Raw genomic sequence first — 21,678 nt, 5'->3', positions numbered from 1 at the left:
TTCCATTTGTACAATTTTCCGGCTTATTCCAGGGTTACTTGGTCCCCAATCTGCAAATATTAGTATTAGAGCCAGTTTATAATAGATGGCTGTGATCCTCCAGTGTAAGAAAAAAAGGGGGGGGGAGGGTGGGCATAAATTCTGGTGTCTTATAAGAGAAAATAGGAAAATGGGACCACAGGAAGTTCTCTTGTTTTTGGACTGAAAAGCATGTGGTTTCTACTATGCAAAGAACCTAAAAACATCTTTGATTGCCTTAAATTACAACACACCCACCAAAATATGCTGCACATGTTTCTATTGGGCACAACAGGTATGCCTGGATTTTAAGTTTGTCTCCAAGGCAGCTCAGTGAAATATGGCCCGTGGAGACCACAGCAGTTCCAGACCACTCTCCCCTGCCACATCCCAGGATAGCTTGAAATAGGAGTTGGTAAACACTCCCACCCCATCCCCCAGCCTGACGAAGAAGCTATTGAACTGCGTTTCAAATCCACATGAAGGCTATTACTGTCCTGCTAGTGCCTTTCTCGAGAATGGCCAACTTCTGGAGTAGTTTGGCTTAAATGAGAATGCTTCACTTTCTACTCATGCCTGTAGCTGGTGCATGAAGAAGACGTAGAGGGATTTCCTTTTCTGGTGCTAGATGGCTTGTTCTCTCTTCTATTTTCCTGCATTCATTTCACTATGCCTCTTTTACTTTTTGTCTCTGTGGACAAAGGTTTGTACATCAACTAGATGTATGGTGACTGTTTGGAAGTACCGATATATTATCTAATTCAAATCACTCTCGAGGCAACTCAAAGACCACCACCCTTGGCCAACCGCCAATCCTTTATGTCCTTCATGCAGAGTTGGAAGTTAGTTCCGCACATGCGTTGGGGGAAAAATTAAAACAGGGAATCTTTGCATGATGGTGTGTCAAAACTTGGTCGAGTATGTTTTTCTTGGTAACAGTGTGTTGCTGTGGTGTGATGTACACACTCTACTTGGCAGTCTTGTTATGTGTCTGTCTGCCAGTATGTTTTTCTGTGTGTTTTGTGTCTCAAAATATAACCATGTCACTGAAATAGAACTGAATGTCCTCCAGCTACCTTAATCCTTGTCTTAAATCCAACTAAACTGCAAAAACAGACCAAAACAAGAACAACCTTTGGGCAAAGGTTACAGTCTTGACAATTGCAATTGGCTCAATTGGAAATGAAATGCTGAGTAGCTGAGGCATGGTGGTGGCCAACTGTTTGGGTCCAGATCATGATATATCGGTATTCTCTGATGCCTCGAATTAAAACCCATTTGCTTGGTTCGGTTCTTCGCTTGAAGAGGTGACCATTGTCGTGAGCTTGCTCCACTCCCTTTCCTTGTCGCTCACCCTCTTTTTTGCATAGGCTTAAATCGAGTGATGCTTACAAAAAAGCCTGGGGTAATAATCAGGACGGCGTGGTGGCCAGCCAGCCTGCTCGTGTGGTGGATGAACGGGAGCAGATGGCCATCAGTGGTGGCTTCATTCGGAGGTGAGCCGCATGCAGCCAGCCCTGTAGCCGTTGTCCATGGTTAAGTAACAAATCCCTCCTAGCTGGGTGGTTCTTAAAGCAACAACCATTTTACTGGCCACTTATGAATGTGTATGTTGGATGGGCAGTTCTGCCAAGAGCCCCTCCTGGGCTCCCTCATTCCATGCAGGTGGATGGATGCACAATGGCCCTAGATGGTCTCAGGCACTCGTCTCAGGGTTGGCTAGGGCAGGGCGCCTCCACTCTCCCCCGTGTGGTGCCTCCAGCAGAGCCCTGGCTTCTCCCATGTTGGTGGCAGCATTCCAAAGGGGCAGGTTCCAACGTACAAGCACTTATCAAGCCTTGTTGGGTTTGCCAGTTTCATCAGACAAAGGGAGTCACGTGACCGTGACCGGCATCGATGTGGCAGTAAACAGGTGTCTCGTTCCATAGATGGAATTGAACAGAACTTATTAGAGACATTGTTTACAGAGGTGTGGGCCAGGTTGATAACAAGCGATGGTAAAGCATTTGGGGACTAGCAATAGCAGGAAGACTCTTGAAGTTTCTGTTATCAGAACCCGACAGTAGTTACCACTGTGGGGGAGGGGGGCTACAGAGAAATGCAGCTGTTGCAAAATAGCAGGAAATGAGAAAGGGAAATAAATGCCCCCATTCCTCTTTCCTCTTGCCCTCCAATATCTCACTGGACATCTGCCAAAGCCTACTGGAAGCCTGAGCATTAAGAGAATCTGGGTGATGCAGTTGAGAGAGGTTCAGCATCTCTTGGCAGAGAGCAAAACAGGTCAGAGAATGGACCTGGGAAGACAAATACAGAATAACAGGCATCCCTGACTTCTGATTTCCTGTGGCACCTGGAAGCAAAAGCCAACTTAGGGACCTATTTAAAAATCTCAAGTTACACAAATCTGCCTATCCAGAAATCAGCTTTCGGGAAACCAGAAAACAGAGGAAGTAATGACAAATATTCCTGTTAAAAAGAAAATTTAATAAACCTCTTTTTTTCGAGGCTACTACTATGACTCAGCAGTGATTAGGGTGCCTAGTGACTTGAGTAGTACAGAGATGTATATCTATCTATGCCTGGACCATTGTAGCTGATGTTACCAGCCAATAACCCAGATTCAAGTAACAGGTCATGGTCACTTAGGTATTCAGTCCAGATAGCTACATAAAGCCTCACAGATGACAATTCTATTCTTGTTTCTATCTGCTCCCAGGGAAACGAGACCAAGGGTTCTCAATCCTGGATGCACATTAGAATGACCTGAGGCTGTTTTTTAAAAACATCAGTACTGAGGGGCACCTGGGTGGCTCGGTCAATTAAATGTCTGCCTTTGGCTCAGGTCATAATCCTGGGATCTGGGGGTCCTGGCATGCCCCCCAAGTCCGCATTGGGCTCCCTGCTCAGTGGGGAGTCTGCTTCTCCCTCTCCCTCTGTTCCTCCTCCCACTCACGTGCTCGCTTGCTCTCTCTCCCTCTCTTAAATAAAAAATAAAATCTTAAGAAAAAAAAAAGTGAGACCCAAGCATCTGGGCTCTTTAAGCTTCTCAGGTGATTCTAATATATAATCAGCGCTGAGAATCATGGAACCAGAAGTATGCCTTAGCTGTTGATAGTCATTTAAATAAGCTTCTTTTGTAGGTAAGAAAGCTAGGAAGTTCCCATTTAATTTCTCCTGGTTTAGGCTGCTTTAAAACCTTTGTGGGCCAGTCTACACTGGGAGTTACCGTGGGGGATGGGATTTAACCCTTCTGAACATTTTTAGCCTATCACCATCTGCAGTGGGAAATGTTACTTAGCCAGAACATCCTAGAATGAGTACTTACCATTTGCAATAAAGAATCACTACCTTCTTAACTTTTAAGCTGAGCTGTGAAAAAAATGGCAAGGTGGTAAGGCACTTTGAGAGCCAACCCCTTCCTTCCCAAACTGGAAAAATCATCTTTTGTCACATTTTTTTCCTACAAAATCACCTATTCACAATGCCATCAACCCACCCCCACTGCAATGAAATTGGAGCAAGTAGAAATCATCTTGAATAAATAGCTCCATTTGGGGTTCTTGGGAGCAAGCAGGATTAAGGGGCAGACTGTAATTATCCTTACTCTTCCCAGCGATTTTGGTCTCAAATGGGAAAGAAGATGAGCAGAGAAATTCTCTGACTTAACACAACAAGCCTTTTCTTTGATTCTCAATTTAACTCTTGGAGACTTTGGTTGACATTTCAGAAAGAAAAATACAGTTTCTAAGTAGTTCCATCTTCATTCTCTGACCCAATCCTCTCAACTAAAATAATTTTTTTCTTAAAAAATGAAAATTGGGATAAACATATGATCATAGAGAGGAAATGACATGATGGTGCAAGTGAGAGAAATAGATAAATTAATCCATTTAATATGCCTTCTTTAAAAATAGAAAGTCAAGCGTTCAGAAATGATATTTAAAAATTATTTTCCAAGGGCAAACCCCTTCAGGCCCCATTCCTCCCTGGGAACTCTGTACTATTGTTTTGCTATCTCTCAATAAATATTGCTTCGCTGTCCACCAAAAATAAATAAATAACTGGATAGATAGATAGATATTAAAATTATATTCTAGGGGCACCTAGTTGGCTCAGTCAGTAGAGGGTTTGACTTGATCTCAGTTCAGGTCTTGATCTTAGGGTCATGACTTCAAGCCCTGTGTTGGAGCCTACTAAATAAATGATTAAATAAATGAAAATTATTTTCTAATGTATAAAAGCCAAAATGTACTCATTTTGACAGAAATTAAAGGTGCATGGGATTGATACCTACGGGTCTCCAGAGTTTCCCTGAGCTTTGGGTCCATAATATTTGAATTTTTTCACATTTTCTATCTGCTAAAAAATTGCATTTTGACTACCAGGGTAACAAATGATGCCCGAGAAAATGAAATGGATGAGAACCTGGAGCAGGTGAGCGGTATCATTGGAAACCTCCGTCACATGGCCCTGGACATGGGCAATGAGATCGATACACAGAATCGCCAGATCGACAGGATCATGGAGAAGGTAAGCTTGTGGCAGTCAGTAAGCTTCCATTGTTCCTTACTTCTTCTGAAATGCCACCGGGATAAACAGCATAGTAAGTCCCTCAAACTGTGACATGGGATTCAAGGCATCCTGATAGGTGGAAATTTCCCCCTTAATTTTCCTAGACAAAAATTCACAACATATAAGTACATAAGAAGGTAGAATTTAATCTAGCAGGTTTTCTTCAGAGGCACCTCTGTTTCTGGATTTGTGCTAGGCTCCAAAGGACATGAAGATGAGAAAGACATCATCCCCACTGCTAAGAAACTCACAGCCTACAGGAGGCAGTGAGCCTCCAGCTGAATTTACTACCACACAAAAGATAATTTGCCAAGAGAGCCACACATAAAATGCTAAGTAGGGTTAGAGGAGGAAAGATTTCAAGAGTTAAGCTATGGGAAAATCTCCAAAAAAAAATCAAATCCAGTCTTGAAGATCGGTTAGGAGCTTGTCAAGAGATGATGTAGGAATAGAATCAGGAAATAAGGGAAAGAATACTTATTTTAGTTTAACCAGAAGATGAATATAAGCTTTGATTTTATAAATGCCAGTGCTTTAATGATAGTTCAAAAAGGCCCAGATTCCATTTCCAGTTCAACAGTTCACATGTCCAGATCTCAAAATAGAAAGCGTAGTCTGATGAAGTTGAGTTCACACAAGGACACCAGATGTGGCTCTAAGACAAAACCCCCTGGTGTCAACAAGAGGCATAAGAAAAAGTGAAGAGGACAGAATGGGAAGGGGTGGGTTTAGGGACTTGAGACTGGAAGGGAACCAAAAGAAACACTGGATAGCCTTTATAAAAAGATTTGGGACACCAAAACCTGATATTCCACATTACTTAAATCTGACATACTTTCTATGATCTTGTATTCTGCCGCCTCCCCAATCAGTAAAGTCCTGAATATTGCTTATAATCTAAGATGTCAAAATGCCAACAGGAAGAAATAGATACATTATAGCTTTATTGGTAATTGTGCATCTATAATCAATTCTAGTTGGCTAATCTTACATTGTATGAGTTTATGCCCTGGGAGATACTGAAGTTTTGAGCCTAAAACCCTGAGTTTCTTTTTAACAATTCATTCCACTTTAGTGAGCAGAGAAGGATGCTTTGAATCCTAAGGGTAAACATTGAGTTTCTTGGTACCCAAGAATCCTCCACTGACTTGAAAAAGGAAAGAGCAAACGTAGATGCCCTATTGTGTTCTATGTGCTCCCTATTAAAAATATCTGATCGCATAATATTTTGCCTGATCGATACTGAGTTACACAAATGTCAGTGTTTGCTGGCAAAAAGCTTGTGCTTTGCCTACTTTTACAAGTCATGACACACTTATCATTGTTACGAGCCTTTGATATGCTAAAGCTTTTAAAAGCTGCACAAATCAATAGATTGTAGGACAATACTGAGAGTTTCAAAAAGCGCTGGAGCCAACACAAGCTGACCTAACCCATTATGGCCCAAAAAAATGAGCTAAGAAACAATTGGAGAACCATATTCCATCAGGAAAATGATCTGAAAAAAACAAGAAGTACTCACTTTCTGTCAATTGATCCAATTTCCTCACAGATGTAGGGAGATAATGTACCTCTAACTCAATTAGAGTTCCAGAAGGAGTACTTTTACTAAGAGAGAGGGGTCAAATCTTTATTGATAGAGTAGGACTTTCAGCACAAAAAAAGTATTCCTGGAAAGGCAAGTGGCATCTTAATTCTGCCACTTCGCATTTCTAGTTCTCTTCTCTGGGGAAGAGAACTTTCAGGGGGGCCCAATTTACGACAAGGGTAAAAAGGTATGCAGCTATGATGTGTAATTGGAAGTCAGGCGAGTGGATGGGAAATAGCCATTATGGTTTGTGTCATTCTTTAAGTGCTGAATTGTTTAAGAAGTGAGAGGGGTCTAGGTGCCTTTGAATAACTAGCCTTTGTTGTAGCTCCAAAATCAGAATCTGAACATGATTAGATAGAGTCAATTTCAACCCAGCATTGGCACAAATGATACATGTCCTATAAGCTGCCCAGTTTTTAATAGATTTCGAACTTCTCACGTAGGTTCTCACTTGTGATAATAAGAAACAGTGATCAAACTTCTTTTGCATCTCTAACAATAAATTAGGCTCACAGTCTAAGAATAAAAAGAATCTTGGGGCACCTGGGTGGCTCAGTCAGTTGAGTATCCAACTCTTGGTTTCAGCTCAAGCCATCATCTCAGGGTTGTGGGATTGAGCCCTCATCAGACGCCATGCTCCGTGCAGAGGCTGCTTGGGATTCTCTCTCTCCGCTCCTTCCCCTGCTCATGCTCTCTGTCTCTGTCTCTCTCTCTCTCTAAAATAAATAAATGATGAAAAACTTAAAAAAACAAAAACTAAGAAAGCAAATGTTCTGATGTATCTCCCATATTCTCTCATGGCCCCCGACAATAATCTTCAACCTACCTCATTAATCATTGTCCTCTCTCATCACTTGGATCGATAGTAAAGTTTTGTAAGTCCAAAACAATGTAATTTTTAATACATCCCCATGGACTGTACAGAAATTAGTCTATTTAAAAGTCTTGCTTTCTGCTTTAAGGTGTACATATGTACAGTCTTCTAAGGTTGAAATGGTATAATTTCAGAAAACTAAAATGGGGAAAGTTGTTTTAGCTGCTTTATGTTGTTCAGGAAGTAGTCATGTTCAAACTTCAATTTAAAGTTGTCAGTGGTAGGGACGCCTGGGTGGCTCAGTTGGTTAAGCAGCTGCCTTCGGCTCAGGTCATGATCCCAGCGTCCTGGGATCGAGTCCCGCATCGGGCTCCTTGCTCATCAGGGAGCCTGCTTCTCCCTCTGTCTCTGCCTGCCATTCTGTCTGCCTGTGCTTGCTCTCTCTCCCTCTCTCTCTCTGACAAATAAATAAATAAATTAATTAAAAAAAAAAAATAAATAAAGTTGTCAGTGGTAGATGCCGCACACATGTTGAAATACAGTGAGGCTGAAGATTTAGCCTTCCTTTGAATTCTATCAATGAGGAAACCCAGCATCTGAAAACTAAGGTCTTCAGTTCCAGTGGCATTTCCTCCTGCTTACCAGCTTCGTGACCTCATTTCTTCATCTGAAAGATAATAAGGGAACAATTCAAACCTCGGATGAGAATGGGGCTACTATGTAGGGTAACAAGCAGCCAGTTCTGGAATTCTGAGCAGGGGCCTAAAAGCTACCTGCCATGGTCTGAAGTTGAGATTTCCAGAGTGTTCAGAAGGATGGGCTAATGATCTCCTTCGAACTCTCTTGGTGGCTCTGTGGGGATCATCCTTGCTTTCTCACAAGGGCAAATCATGTGGCATATCTTGGGTATGCCAATGAGCTTAAGATTCTCCAAGTAGAAATATGGAAACTGGGGTGGGGTATATTCCATAAATACAGTCTGAAAGCATATAAAAAGAATGAGCACAGAGGCATTCTCCAAATACCAGGGAGACATCTAAAAGGAGCTTACCTCAGGATTCTTTCCTAAAAGATGAGATTTCTGTTACATAATAAAGATGTAGTACCTATTGCATAAGGTATATGGGCTTGAGTTTTTATATGCTTCAGAGAAAATTTCGGTGGAAATCACAGATCTTCAGTGAACATAGGTCTGTTTTAGATCCTTTGACGATGTCCAGAGAATAATCTCATGCTCTACTTCAAAATATCCCCTTCTGCCACCAGGTGAATGCTCACCAGTGTATTCTTTTTTTTTTTTTTTAAAGATTTTATTTATTTATTTGACAGACAGAGATTACAAGCAGGCAGAGAGACAGTCAGAGAGAGGAGGAAGCAGGCTCCCTGCCGAGCAGAGAGCCCGATGTGGGGCTCGATCCCAGGACCCTGGGGTCATGACCTGAGCTGAAGGCAGAGGCTTTAACCCACTGAGCCACCCAGGCGCCCCTCACCAGTGTATTCTTAATGCAAAAGTTTCTAGAATTCTCATTTCTAGATGTGCCATCCATTTTAAAATTAATGATTTCCCCCCATTTGAACTTTCCTTAGTATTCAGCCTGGAAAAATAGCATAATTCAATCTGCAGAAACATTTCATATTGGTCTGAGCCTAGAATTTTCCTTTGCACCAAAGTATCATTATTTCTGATGGAATTTATAGCTAAAGAGGGAAGATTTAAGAACCACATAAAATTGGAGAGAATACTTATTTTCCAAATCAGGAACCTAGAGTCCAAAATACGAATCCATAGATCAAAAAAATCAAGGAAAATTAATGCTCTATCTTAACTTGTTTTGAAAGTCAACTTTTGATTATCCAAACAGATGGTAGGAAACCATTGCCAGATAATTCAGAATAATGAATAATACAGCAATATTTCTATTTTAACTTGGCAAATTTCTAGTTGAATATAGATAACTCTAAATGTGCTAGGAATTCACAATTAAACTAAATAAAGTATATCCAGCTTGGTGGAGATTGGAAAGCACCAAGCACCCTAGTAAATGCAAAATCAGTAATCATTAACAAATGCAGGTGGATAAAAAAGCAGTTCAGTTTCCCTATCCTGGCTCTCAGCTTCGCGTTCCTCTTTCCAGGCTAGAGAGGGGCAAACACCATTATGAGTCTTGATAAGACAAAAACAACAGCATAAACAGAATCTTCATCTTTGTCTCTGCTTGCTCACTCATACCTTTCTCAGTGGTGTTGGGAATAGTTCATTTTCTGGGGTTTAAAAGTCTATCCTGGTAGCAGCTCTGGGTTTCATGCTGCATATACAGAAAAAGGTGACTGAAAGAGTGAGATCAGTCAAGGCACAAAATTATGGTAAAAGTGCTCTTGTTAAAACAAGCAAATGGTAAGTGACATCTGGCTGGCTCTGTCAGTAGGGCATGTGGCTCTTGATCTTGGATTTGTGAGTTCAAGCTCCCAGTTGGTTATGGAGCCTCCTTAAAAATAAATAAATATTTAAAAAATATATATATATATATTAAAAAAATAATAATAATAAAAATATAAATAAATAAATAAATAAATAAGCAAGCAAGTAAGTAAGTAAACAAATAAGCCAATTGTCAAACTCATGGGAGTGAGTCTTTAGAAATGGAGCTTAAAATTATTAAACATCCTGAAAAAAGTCGAGTTTTCACTCAATAACAGTAATTGCAACTTAAAATATACTGAGCACTTAATCTTTGCAAAAAATTATTCCAAGCACATTATATGTACAGACTCCTTTCATTTTCACAGCAGACCTAAGTACTATAATAATTAACATTGTGATTACTAGGTGGACTCTGACTTCATGCTGCCTGGTTTCCTCATTTGGACAAAGTAATTAATAATAATATACACCTCATAGTTAATATCAATCTTGATGTCAAGGTTGAATGAATGGGATATAATAGACATTCGTGCTTGTTAGCAGGATTCTTTTTTGTCCCAGCCATGAGACAAGCAAGCCAAGGCCCCAAGATGTTTGTTATGTAAATGACCCAACGTGACACTGGTAATAAGTTAGCCATGATTCAAACCCAGCTGCATAAATGGTGGTAATTCAACTCAATCCACACATATGAATGCCTTCCAGAGATGTCACTGGGTGTCATTCCAGGACAGAAGGATAAATGATATAATCCTGTCCTCAAAAGGGTGCTCTCTGGTAGGGTGAGACAGTCATGAGTACTGAGATGTAGGACCATGTCCAAATAGAACCACAAGCAATGTTTCTGGGATCACAGAAGAAGAGAGGGTCAATTCTGGCAGAAGTTTAAAGATGCCTTCACTCAAGAAGGGGACATTAGAACGGACCCAGAAGGAAGAACAGAATGTCCAAAGGTAACCTGAGTTCTGTTTTCTTCCCTTTTTTCTAGGCTGATTCCAACAAAACCAGAATTGATGAGGCCAACCAACGTGCAACAAAGATGCTGGGGAGTGGTTAAATGTGTCCACCTGTGTTCTCTTCCAAATGCTGTTGGGCAAGATAGCACCTTCAGGCTTTTCTCATCGTATTACCTAGTAGGTCTGCACACATACACACATCAGTTCACCCCCATTGTGAATGTTGTCTTGTGTCATTCATCAGCTTCCCCAAACTATTATGTGTCTTTTGTTCTTTCTGAGTCTCTTTCTTTCCAAAGGTTGTATATAATAGTCATTTGGTGGCTCTAACTCCCTACATAAGATGTCTTGGGTTTCATTTTTCCTTTTCTCTCCTCAGTGGTGTTTGCTGAATGACAACAATTTAGGAATGCTCAACGTGCTGTTGATTCTTTCAATACACAGTATTTTTCTTGTAAAACTGTGACATTCCACAGAGCTACTGCCACTGTCCTTTCTTTGGGTGTCAGGCTCTGAAAGTCCCAAAATTTGCTGTCCTTGGTTCCTCATGGCTGTCATCTGTCTTTATGATTTCATGATTAGACAATGTGGAATTACATTACAGGCATTGCACTAAAAGTGATGTGATTTATGCATTTATGCATGAGAACTAAATAGATTTTTAGATTCCTACTTAAACAGAATCTTTCCATGACAGTAGCATACTGATGAGAAAACACATACACACACACAACAACAACAACAGAAACAACAAAACAACAACAAAGCATGCTCAGTATTGAGACACTGTCAAGATTAAGTTCTACCAGCAAAACTGAAGTAGTGTCACTTTCTTTCTGTCAATATATAGACTTACTAATCATGATCATCCTTTTTTTAAAAAAAAGAATTTTAAAAAAAGATGGATTTGACACACTCACCATTTAATAATTTCCAGCAAAGTAGACGTTTGGCTGAACTATGTCAAATGAATGTAATATAGGGTTTGTTTGCTGCTTTTGAAGGCTATGTTTCGGAGAAAGCAATCTTGCTGTGAAACCGTGTGGAGATGTAAATTTTATAAGGCTGACTCTTACTAATCACCATTTCCCCCTGTGGTTTGTTATCAGTACAATTCTCTGTTGCTTAATCTAGAGCTATGCACACCAAATTGCTGAGATATTTAGTAGCTGATAAAGAAATCTTTAAAAAAATAATATAAATGAATGAAATATAGATAAACTGTGAGATAAATATCATTACAGCATGTAATATTAAATTCCTCCTGTCTCCTCTGTCAGTTTGTGAAGTGATTGACATTTTGTAGCTAGTTTAAAATTATTAAAAATTATAGACCCGAGATGTCTGCTTTAATTTCTTCATGGACTCTGTCTGATTTTGCATTCACGTGAAAAGAGGAAGTCTGGCCACTCCCTCCCATTGCTCCTGAGAAGCCAGTTCTGTGTACTAAGAACACTGTGTGGAAAAAACAAAAGATGTCTCTTTTAGACACAATTCCAATGGCAGGTGACACTTGGCTTTATTCAGAAATATCTGTGTGTGGATTCAGTGTTGGCTATGGGAGAAAATATAGTTTTCCAGAAGATAGAAGAAAACATCTATGGGAAAAAAAAAAATCTGTGGTACTCAGGCTTGACCCTACATAGATTTAGGTTTATCAGGTATTGATCAACTCTTCCTTTTTCTCTCCAAAATCCAATCCCAGCACCAAAAGTGAACCCTTCACAACCACACCACTGCTGCCCCCACTTGTTTGACAGCTTTATTGATGTACCATTACAATTCACCCACTTAAATGGTTGTTAGTATACTGGCAGAGTTGTGCAATCAACTTTTAGAATATTTCTAATATCCCCAAAAGAAACCCCATACCAATTAGCAGTCACTCCCATCCCACTTCCTCCAGCCATAGGCAACCACTGATTTATGTCTGTCTATAGATTTGTCTTATTGAGCACTTCATATAAATGGAATTATACAGTATGTGATGGATTTGTGTCTGGCTTCTTTTACTTAGCATGTTTTCAAGGTCCATCCATGTTGTAGCATGTAACAGAGCTTCATTCCCTTTTATGGCAAAATAATGTCCATGGTGTGGATGCCATATTTTATTTATCTATTCATCCACTGATGGACATTTGGATGGTTTCCACTCTTTAGCTATTATGAGTTATGCTGCTGTGAACATTCATGTGCAGGTTTTTGTGCAGACATGTTTTCAATTCTTTTGACATCACCATTTTTTCCATCACTGCCTCTGTCACTGTTTCCCCCGCCATCATCGCCACCAGTGCCTATACTAGCCCTACCAACACCACTGCCACTACTGCCTTGGTTACAACCACCTTCCCCTCTCCACTTCCTCTACCACCTCTCCCTCATCTTACCTAATATCTTCAGCATCTCCATCTTTATCACTGCCATCTTCCCAGTCACCAGCATCGTCACCTGCCACCACCACCAATGCCCTCACCTCCACCTTCTCCACCACCTTCACCATCACCACCATCATCTCCCTCACCTCCATCTCCTCCTCTGCCTCCCTCTTTCACCTCATAATAGTGATACAGATGAATTTGTCCTGGTTGCCTTGATCGGCCACCAGATAATTTCACCCCTGAAAGCAGTTCTGGGGGATTGCTAGAAAAGTTAGTGGAAACAGTGATGACAAACTCATCACTCTCAATAACTGTTTGCAGTTCCTCACCCTCTTCTCAAGCCTCAGAAGAAGTTCTAGACATAACCAGATGCTCAGGGAAGTTATTCTGAGGAACGACTATAATAATACATTTCTTGTTGAAAATTAAAGTCATAGAGAGGCTGCTAGAAGATAGAGAAAGTAGATAAGTATTCTTTACATATGTCAGAGCTGCTAAGGGGTCAATATATGAGTAATATTAGAAAATCCTGTCCCAAATTTCTTCTCCTCTCAGGTGTCTTCCCACATTGTATGAGTAATTAAAACCCCATACTGGATACATGAAAGTCAAGATATAAGCATTTTGCTTTAAGGCCCATCACATAATTCATTCTGAAAACCATTTCCTTGGATAATTGTGTTTGTCTAGCCTCAACTCTTATGCAGTCAGTTCCTTTTGGCTAAAAGAGGACATACTCCCTGGGAATGAATCAGCTCTGGGTAGGAACCAACTCAGGAAGTACATTAGAAACATAATGATTAGGGAAAGGCTAAATCTTCTGCCATCCTCATCCATGGCCCTTCTACAAACAACCGAAAGGTGAAAAGTGGTCCCAGATCCTAGGAGCAGCCTAGGATGGAGCCTCTCCATTTCTAGTTTGTTGTCCTTCTTTCACACCCTCCCCCATCCTCTCCTTTGACCAACTTTACCAATCTTTGTGTCACTGATTGGGCAGCCAATTGATGACTGCCCTTGAAATTAAGAGAAAAGGAAGAAGATTCATACTTGGTGGTCATCTACTACATCCAGGTACTGTGTTAAGTGCCTTATTTGTGTCAACTTAATTAAACACTCCTAAAAATGTTACAAAGTGGGAATTATTAGCCCATTGTGTGGAAGAAGAAATTAATAGTTTATTTGAACAATACCTTTCAGCTAATAAGTGATATAGATGTGACTCGAACCAGATGTGTACTTCCAAAGCTATAGGGAAGCTTGGAAGAGAAATCCAGGATTGTGCCTCTCTCAGTTCAACCAGCCAGGAAACTTCAGGAGTTATTTGGCTTCACAAAGAGCAGCAAAGACAAATGTGCTGGATTTCTTAGTCAAAAGTCGTAGTGAACACCTTTGATTCATTCCTTCATTCATTCATGTAATATTTATTGAGATTTTAGGCCAGATCCTGTTCTGAGTATTGGGAGTACACAGGGCAGGGGGAGGGGAAGAGGCAGCAGAAGGAACAGGGAAAATTCTCAAGCATTCATTGAATTTATATTCAAGCTAAGGGAGATAGATAAACCAACAAATCAAGTATGAAGTGTATCAGATGGTAGGTGTCACACAGAAATGTAAGCAGTGAAGGGTAAAAAGAGGGCAGAAGGTGGACAGGGTATTATTTTAAGATAGAATGATTGGGGAAGACCTCACAGATAAGTGAAGTTTAAGTAGAGAATTCTTCAAGGTTTGGAGTAACTAAAGCAATATGTCCAGAGTGAACTCATTTGAGAGGCAGGGGTTGGGAGTGAGAAAACAAACATAAAAACTATATCTTGTCATTTAATAATCCTGGAGTTCCTCCTCTGCAACTCAGTCAACACCAATTTTAACTATTTCCCACACTGTCTGGAAGAAACTTGCAAAATCCTTGGCTCAGAAAGGAAGGATGCAAACCAGAGGATGTAGCAAACAGTGTGCAAGGGATGAACATCAAGTTAAATTCTCTTAGGAGAGGAGAAATTGTTGACTTCAAGGTCCTTGCTCTGGGTGCTCTTCATACAGTCATTGACATACTAGTTTACCTTCAAGCAAGTTAGTCATATATCTCAAGTTGTCCATCTAGGATTTGGAAACTCAAATCCATCTCCTAGAATGTAGGAGACTTTGGGAAACAAGGAAACTAAAGAAAAGTAAACCATTAACAAGTCAATGAATTCCAATGCCCACAGCTACTTCCAGGATGAGTTGCCAAAGCTCCAGCTATCTACTCAGGAGTCCCAATCCCAGGTGGGGAGCCCCCAGCTGATGTTTCCCACCCACCATCTCACCATCTCACTGTCCTTAGCTCCTTCAGCTTCTTGCCATAACACAGCTTCAAGACCACTCTGTTCAGTGGGCTTCCTGCCTTAAGTTCATGATCCTCTCTCCACAAGCAATTTAGAAAAATGTGGCCCATCATCCTTCTACTAGACACTGCTTGTGCCTTGCCCATATCCTCTTGAGCACTTACCTCTACTCACAAAAGGTTGTTTGCAGTGAAGAACACTGCAAATTCTCTGTCTTGGGACAGAGAACACCAGAACTGCTAAAGTTTTAATGCCCTGGGAAGCAGTCCTTAACCAAGGGCGGATGGCAATTGGTGAGTAGATAGATGCCCAGTTTCCTTGGCCCCAGATTGGGGTAGCCTTGAGCTGTGTGTTCTACCCTATCTGCCAGAGTTCCCCAGCAGAATCAATCTCCAGTTCATGTGATACCTTGCCTGGTACTTATCACTATTTATTGGCTGTCTTTTCTTCTCTTTCCCACCTCACTATTTATGTTTCCTGGAATCTCTTCTCAAATAAACTACTTCCCCTGAAATCCTTGTCTCGGGTCTGCTCCTGGGGAAGCCCTACCTCAGGCAATATATTCTCATTAGATACATGCCAGCTTCTGAGTGTCTCCCCCAAGACACTGCTGTAGAGAAATGTGCTTTAAATTTTTCATCACTGAAGTTCAACCAGTCTTTCTGACATCTAGTAGGTCATTAAAGTCAAGAACATTAATACTGCTTTTGCCATTGCTCATGTCCAGAATGGGAATTATTCCCAAATGAGTTGTACACTCTACAGTTCTACTCCTCATATTATGTATTGTTTTCATGGCTGCCAATACCCTTAATGATAATAAGGCAAACTGGACAAAGGATCCAAAAAATATGGTGGACCCCTCCGTAGTAGTTTTCTACTGCTTTGTAACTGATTGCCCCCAAAACATGGTGACGTAAAACAAGAAATATTTATTTAGTTTGCAGTTCTGCAGTTTGGCATTTTGAGCTAGGTTTGGCTGGGAGTTCTTCTGGTCTTGGCTGGGTTCCCCACATGACTACAGTCAACTACAGGTCACCTGGGCAGCTTAGCCTCTGGAAGTTGGCAGATGGTGTAGTATCATGTTCTCCAGGAGGTCAGCTGGTACTTTTTCTCATGACAAAGTCAGAAAGAGAGGAAATGGTTATTGCTTCTACCACAGTCTATCGGCCAAAGCTGGTGACAGGACCTTCAAATTCAAGATATAGGGAAATATACTACACTTCTTATTGGGGAAATCTTCAAAGTCCTAGTGCAAAGAAAAGGGTGAATAATATGGCTATCTTCATGGTCAATCTACAGCTACCTCAAAGAGGCCTGTGAAGTTCTACTCTCCTCTGTGTCTTTAGAATCTCATGGAAATGGGGCGTCTGAGTGGGGCTGTCATTTAAGCATCAGACTTTTGGTTTCCTTTCAGGTCGTGATCTCAGGGTCATGAGATCGAGCACCACATCAGCCTCTGCTCTCAGTGCAGAGTCTGCTGGAGATACTCCCTCTCCCTCTGCCCCTCCTGCTTGTGTGCTCTCTCTCTCTCTCTCTCTCTCCAAAATAAATAAATAAATATTTAAAAAAAAAAAAGAATCTCATGGAAATGAAAGGTTAGGGTGAGCCCTCCATGTGTCTTAGAGTGGACTCATGCCAATAACCTTCCTTTTTAGTAATATTCAAAAGAAAAGGTCTAGGGCTCTGAGAGGCCAGCAGCCCAAGGGAGGATTTGAGAACTATGAGCAGAATGATCGTAGGACTGAGGATTGCTGACAGGATGTGGCAGCCTGTGGATGATAAGACTGACCTTAATCCCAAAATAGAGAAACTAATCCCTCCTATTCACAGCAGCAGGGTTTCAGTACCATCATTAACCCCTAAACAACAGAATTTGAAAAAAAACAATTTCAAAATGTTCAAAATAGAACTGGATCCTCAACCAGCACTTGACAAACACCCTCATTCGAGAAGCTTCTGTGGCTTTTCCTTGCCATCTTTTATTTGTTGCTACCTTGTGGGAATTTATACTGGTATTTCTTGGGGGAGAGGGCTTTCTTTTATTTTCCTTTCCTCCCAATCTTTTCTGTACAAAAATACACCATTCTCTTTGCTAAGAGGATAAAGAAGACTGATTACTCAGGGATGAAAAAGAAATTATGTGTGTCAGAGACAGCTTAAGTATACACAAGATGTATCCTGGGTGTCTGGGGGAGTGGGGGTGTGGGAGGTGACTGCTGTCTTCTGAGGCACTGTCTTACTTCTTTAAAGGAACTGTGACAACCGCCAGTTTAGGAAAGATGAGGCAAGTGCTAATGGTGTATGTTTTTAAACTTTCAGAGGCTGTGCAGATAGAAAGCCCTAGAGACCTAAACCCTTATTCTCATCTGTTATTAAAGGCAAAATTCCAATCTAGGCCAAGCAGATTCTCTAAGGGACTAGAGCTTTTATACCTCCCCACTAAAAATCCACTTTGTTTTCCACACCTATTGATCTGACCATGACAATGGCCCATTTCCATTTCTGCCTGCTGAACTTTCATGTATGCACCTAAATACAAATAATGTGTCCAGCTCCAAGAATAATGAGCAGTTCTTCAGTCAAGATATCCCTACTAACTGTCTCAATATAACTTTCTTCCAGAACACTCATTTCAAACGAAGAAGAATCACCAGAGTGCCTTGGAAGTACTTTTCTCCTCCCCCCAGCAGGTTAAGTTAGGAGGTGTTACCAGCTGGCTCCTCAGAAAACAAAGCCTCAGTCAGAGGAAGAAGTCAAAGTAGTTAATTTGAGAGTGTGATTTCAGGGAGCAGGAATGAGTGACGGGAGAGGGAAATGCCGAAAGAGGGAGAGCTAATGCAAGAATGCATGAGTTAGCCAATGGTATAGGCACCTGGGTGTTTAATTCCCATGAAGCAACTGATAAATCTTGAGAAATGCACATCAGGACAATTTTCCTGGGGCAAGAAAGGGAGATTTACTCAGCCTCTTTCATCTCCCTTTGGTCAGGCTCAGTCATGGGACAGCCCTGTATTTCTGGGTTGTGCACACATATATCAAGGGGTTCTTCTCAAGGAAAATGAAGTTCTAGGGCAGAAGTGAGAGGTGGGGCTGAGGTAAGGCACCATCAGTTCACACTTGTATGAGGTTGATTGAAGTCTGCATAAAACTGGTTCCCACTTCAATAGCTGGAATGAGAGACAGGGACAAGAGAATCTGAATGTGTATTTAAGAAATGTCTTACAGGGGCACCTGGGTGGCTCAGTGGGTTAAAGCCTCTGCCTTCGGCTCGGGTCACGATCCCAGGGTCCTGGGATCGAGCCCCACATCAGGCTTTCTGCTCCGTGGGGAGCCTGCTTCCTCCTCTCTCTCTCTGCTTGCCTCTCTGCCTACTTGTGATCTCTATCTGAAAAATAAATAAATAAAATCTTAAAAAAAAAAAAAAAAGAAAGAACTGTCTTACATGCACTGCATACAGTTGTACAGGTTGCATACTGCTCCACCTAGGGGGCATCATTCACATCATAACAACAGTTCCACAGTCTCCTGCTCCCTATATAGGGTTTCAACTGAGATTTTGTTTGAAAGGCCTTCCAATGATAAAAAAGAAAATACAAAACAAAACAACAAAAAATAAAATAAAACCTTTAAAAGCCACCATTTCAGAATAACTTGGAGAACAAATAGCTAAGGCCAACTGTAGAATAGATGGCAAAGATAAAGTTCTAAATACTGGTGGTAGAGCCAAGGTTTCAGATGATAGCAGAAAAGTAATAAGGAAGACTTGTTTTTATTTTTTGTTGTTGTTGTTTTGAATCCTGAAGACCCAGAGGCAGAGGGCTAGAAAGTTCAGCATGAGGAGGAAGAAAGGGAAAAAGGAACACCAAAGAAGATAAGGTTGAGCAATTCCGGCAAAGCCATAACAGAAGAAAATGCAGGTGGAACTGACATAACTAGTTAAAAGGGAACAAGAAAGAAATATAAAAGGAAACTTTTAAATAGAAATAGTGACTGCAAAGACTGGAGGACATGGGGCAAGCCACTTGCAGTCTCCTTCTCTTTCATCTTCTCGAAATAACCCTACCTGTGTTCCTTGGCCCTCCTCTCTTCTTTCATGGCTGGCATCAAGGTGACCTTGATTACAAGTTCCTCCAGCCTGAGGCTTTTCTCTTTCAAGCTGTTCATCTTCAGTCTCAACTCATCCAACATTTCTCTAAACTCATTCTTTGAACAGAATATTTCACACCTCTCTTCTCTCATGGGCTTACATCTCTCCCTGTGTCCTTCAAACTCATCTAAACTTCTAGTTCCTTCTTCTAAGCTATCTAACGATAACTCCAGCTTCCAAGATTGGCAAGAGCCCCAGGGCACAACACTTTCCACTCTCATGTTGGCAGCTTCAATTTTCTGCCTTTCAGCCTTGGACTACAAACCCCAAACTCTGCCTGATTACCCCCGTACCTGGGATTCTTGGGAACACAGCTTAAAAAAAAATCACACAATTACTTGGACTGTCGCCAATAAAAACGTATGTTCCCTTTGGAACTCTCATGCCCAGCAGGTGGCAACGTATATTGGTACTACCACTCTGGAAAACCATTTGGCAGCATCTACAAAACTCAATGTGTACAGACTTACAGTTCTGTTCCTAAGTATCTACCTAACAGAAATGTGCATTTTTGTTCACCAAAAGACATATACATACTAGAATGTTCACAGTGGAAATATTCATTATAGTCCCAAACTGAAATTTATGTAAATCCCCATTAACAATAGAATGGAGAAATCTATTATGGTTGCTTACACATGTAGTACATACAGCAACAAGCCGGAGGAAACTGGGGCACCTGGGCAGCTCAGTCATTAAGCATCTGCCTTCGGCTCAGGTTATGATCCCAGGGTCCTGGGATCGAGCCTCACATCGGGCTTCCTGCTCAGAGGGAAGCATGCATCTCCCTCTCCCACTCCCCCTGCTTCTGTCCCCTCTCTCGCTGTGTCTCTCTGTCAAATAAATGAATAAAGAAAAAAAAAAGAATGAGGAAACCACAACCACATGCTGAAATGACATGTGTAAACCTTACCAATTCAATGTAGAATGCAAGAAGCGAAATAAGAAGAACGTATTATTTGATTCCATGAATATAAAATTTAAGGACAGGATAAATTAATCCATAGTGTTGGAATTTAGGATAGTGGTTACCTTAACCTTGGGGTTAAGGGTTAGTGAGTTAACCAGGACACAAGGGAAGCTTCTGGGGCATGGGAAATATCCTATTTCTTGACATGCGTACTGATTACACGAGTATGTTCAGTTTGCAAAAATTCACTGAACTATGTAATAGGATATGTGTGCACTTTACGGCATATACGTTGTACTACAACAAGAAGTTTTGAAATGGTTGTAAAAACAACCAGCTATAGTCCCCAACTTCATCAGGCTCTCCCTTTCACTGCTGGGGTCTTTCAGATCTAAAAGAACCCCTCCTGCACCACCCTTTTATCTCCTTCTCTCTTAGCATGACTTTACCTTATATTTTAAGGGGAAAAGTACAGTTGTCAGTGGGAGCATAATTCACACAATTCATAATTCACACAATTCCATCCCGATGTGAAAAATGTTTCCGGCAGTAGTGCAGCTTGGCAGTCTGTAATTATCAGGCACAAATTTGCAGTTCCTGTCCTTCCAGTTCCAGGTTCAAGATCGTCCCTCTCTTCTGGTGTACTGTCTTCCCATAACAGTCAGGCTCCTAGAGGGACTATTAATAACAGGGACTATTTATGAAGGGTGAGCAGGTTTAGGGAAACGAGGAGGGAGAGTGCAGCCCCCTGGGGCTAGCATCAGTGAGGGGCCCTTCCCAACCATAGTTCCAAATACAGGAGGGAAAGGACCAGTTCCCTGAATCTGGAAAGGGTGGCTGGATTACACAGAGAAGACTGCCAGGGCGAAGATGGCGCTAATTTACATCAACGTGGTAGAAGGAAACTGGAGATAAAACACACAGTTTCCCTCCCCTCCGACCTTCTGATCCCTGGCCTTTCTGATGTTTCCCATATGCTGAACCCCACCAGAAGCCAGGGGAAGGGAGGAGGTGAAGTTCACACGAGCTGCCATGCGAGACAGCTCTTTCTGCCCAGGAGTCTTGTCCCTGTGCTTTAATAAAACCCCCTTTTGGTACCAAAAGCCCCCATGAAACACAAGTTGGCCTGCCAGATGCAGACAGGGGGGAGAAAGGAAGGGCATTGGTTTGGAGGGGGAAATGATGACATCACCTTTCTCCCCTCAGGCATCTCCCTCTGGCCACTCTGACTATGGAGGCTGTTGTGGCTGCAGGGAATGGTCTCATTAACAGTCCTGTGGAAAAAAGGAGCGGGGAAGGGGCTCACAGAAAGAGTCACAAGGCTGGAAATGGAATTAAAAGTCAAGGAGACAGGGGTTCCTGGGTGGCTCTGTTAATCATCGACCTTCAGCTTAGGTCACAGTCTTGGGGTCCTGGTCAAGCCTCGTGTCTCCTCAGTGGGGAGTCCTCTTCTCCCTCTCCCTCTGTCCTTGCACTTGCACACACACTCACTATTGCTCTCTGTCTCAAATCAATAAATAAATCTTAAAAAAAAAAAAACGCA

General features: G+C 41.5%; 1 protein-coding gene across 2 annotated transcripts in view; it reads left to right on the top strand.

Moving 5' to 3' along the window:
- Nucleotides 1-11,714, top strand: part of SNAP25 (synaptosome associated protein 25) — an 85,273-nt gene extending 73,559 nt beyond the window's left edge. For both annotated transcript variants that reach the window (XM_047746682.1, XM_047746684.1), the window contains exons 6-8: nt 1,389-1,514; nt 4,404-4,548; nt 10,406-11,714. In XM_047746682.1, coding sequence (XP_047602638.1) covers nt 1,389-1,514; nt 4,404-4,548; nt 10,406-10,474 — 340 coding nt within the window. In that variant the 3' untranslated portion in view covers nt 10,475-11,714. The remainder of the gene's footprint in view (nt 1-1,388; nt 1,515-4,403; nt 4,549-10,405) is intronic.
- Nucleotides 11,715-21,678: the final 9,964 nt, after the last annotated feature.

The sequence above is a fragment of the Lutra lutra genome, chromosome 9 (genome assembly GCF_902655055.1).
Source record: "Lutra lutra chromosome 9, mLutLut1.2, whole genome shotgun sequence".
Taxonomy (NCBI): domain Eukaryota; kingdom Metazoa; phylum Chordata; class Mammalia; order Carnivora; family Mustelidae; genus Lutra; species Lutra lutra.
The sequence above is the reverse complement of the archived record's forward strand: the minus strand, read 5'-3'. Positions and strand labels throughout refer to the sequence as shown.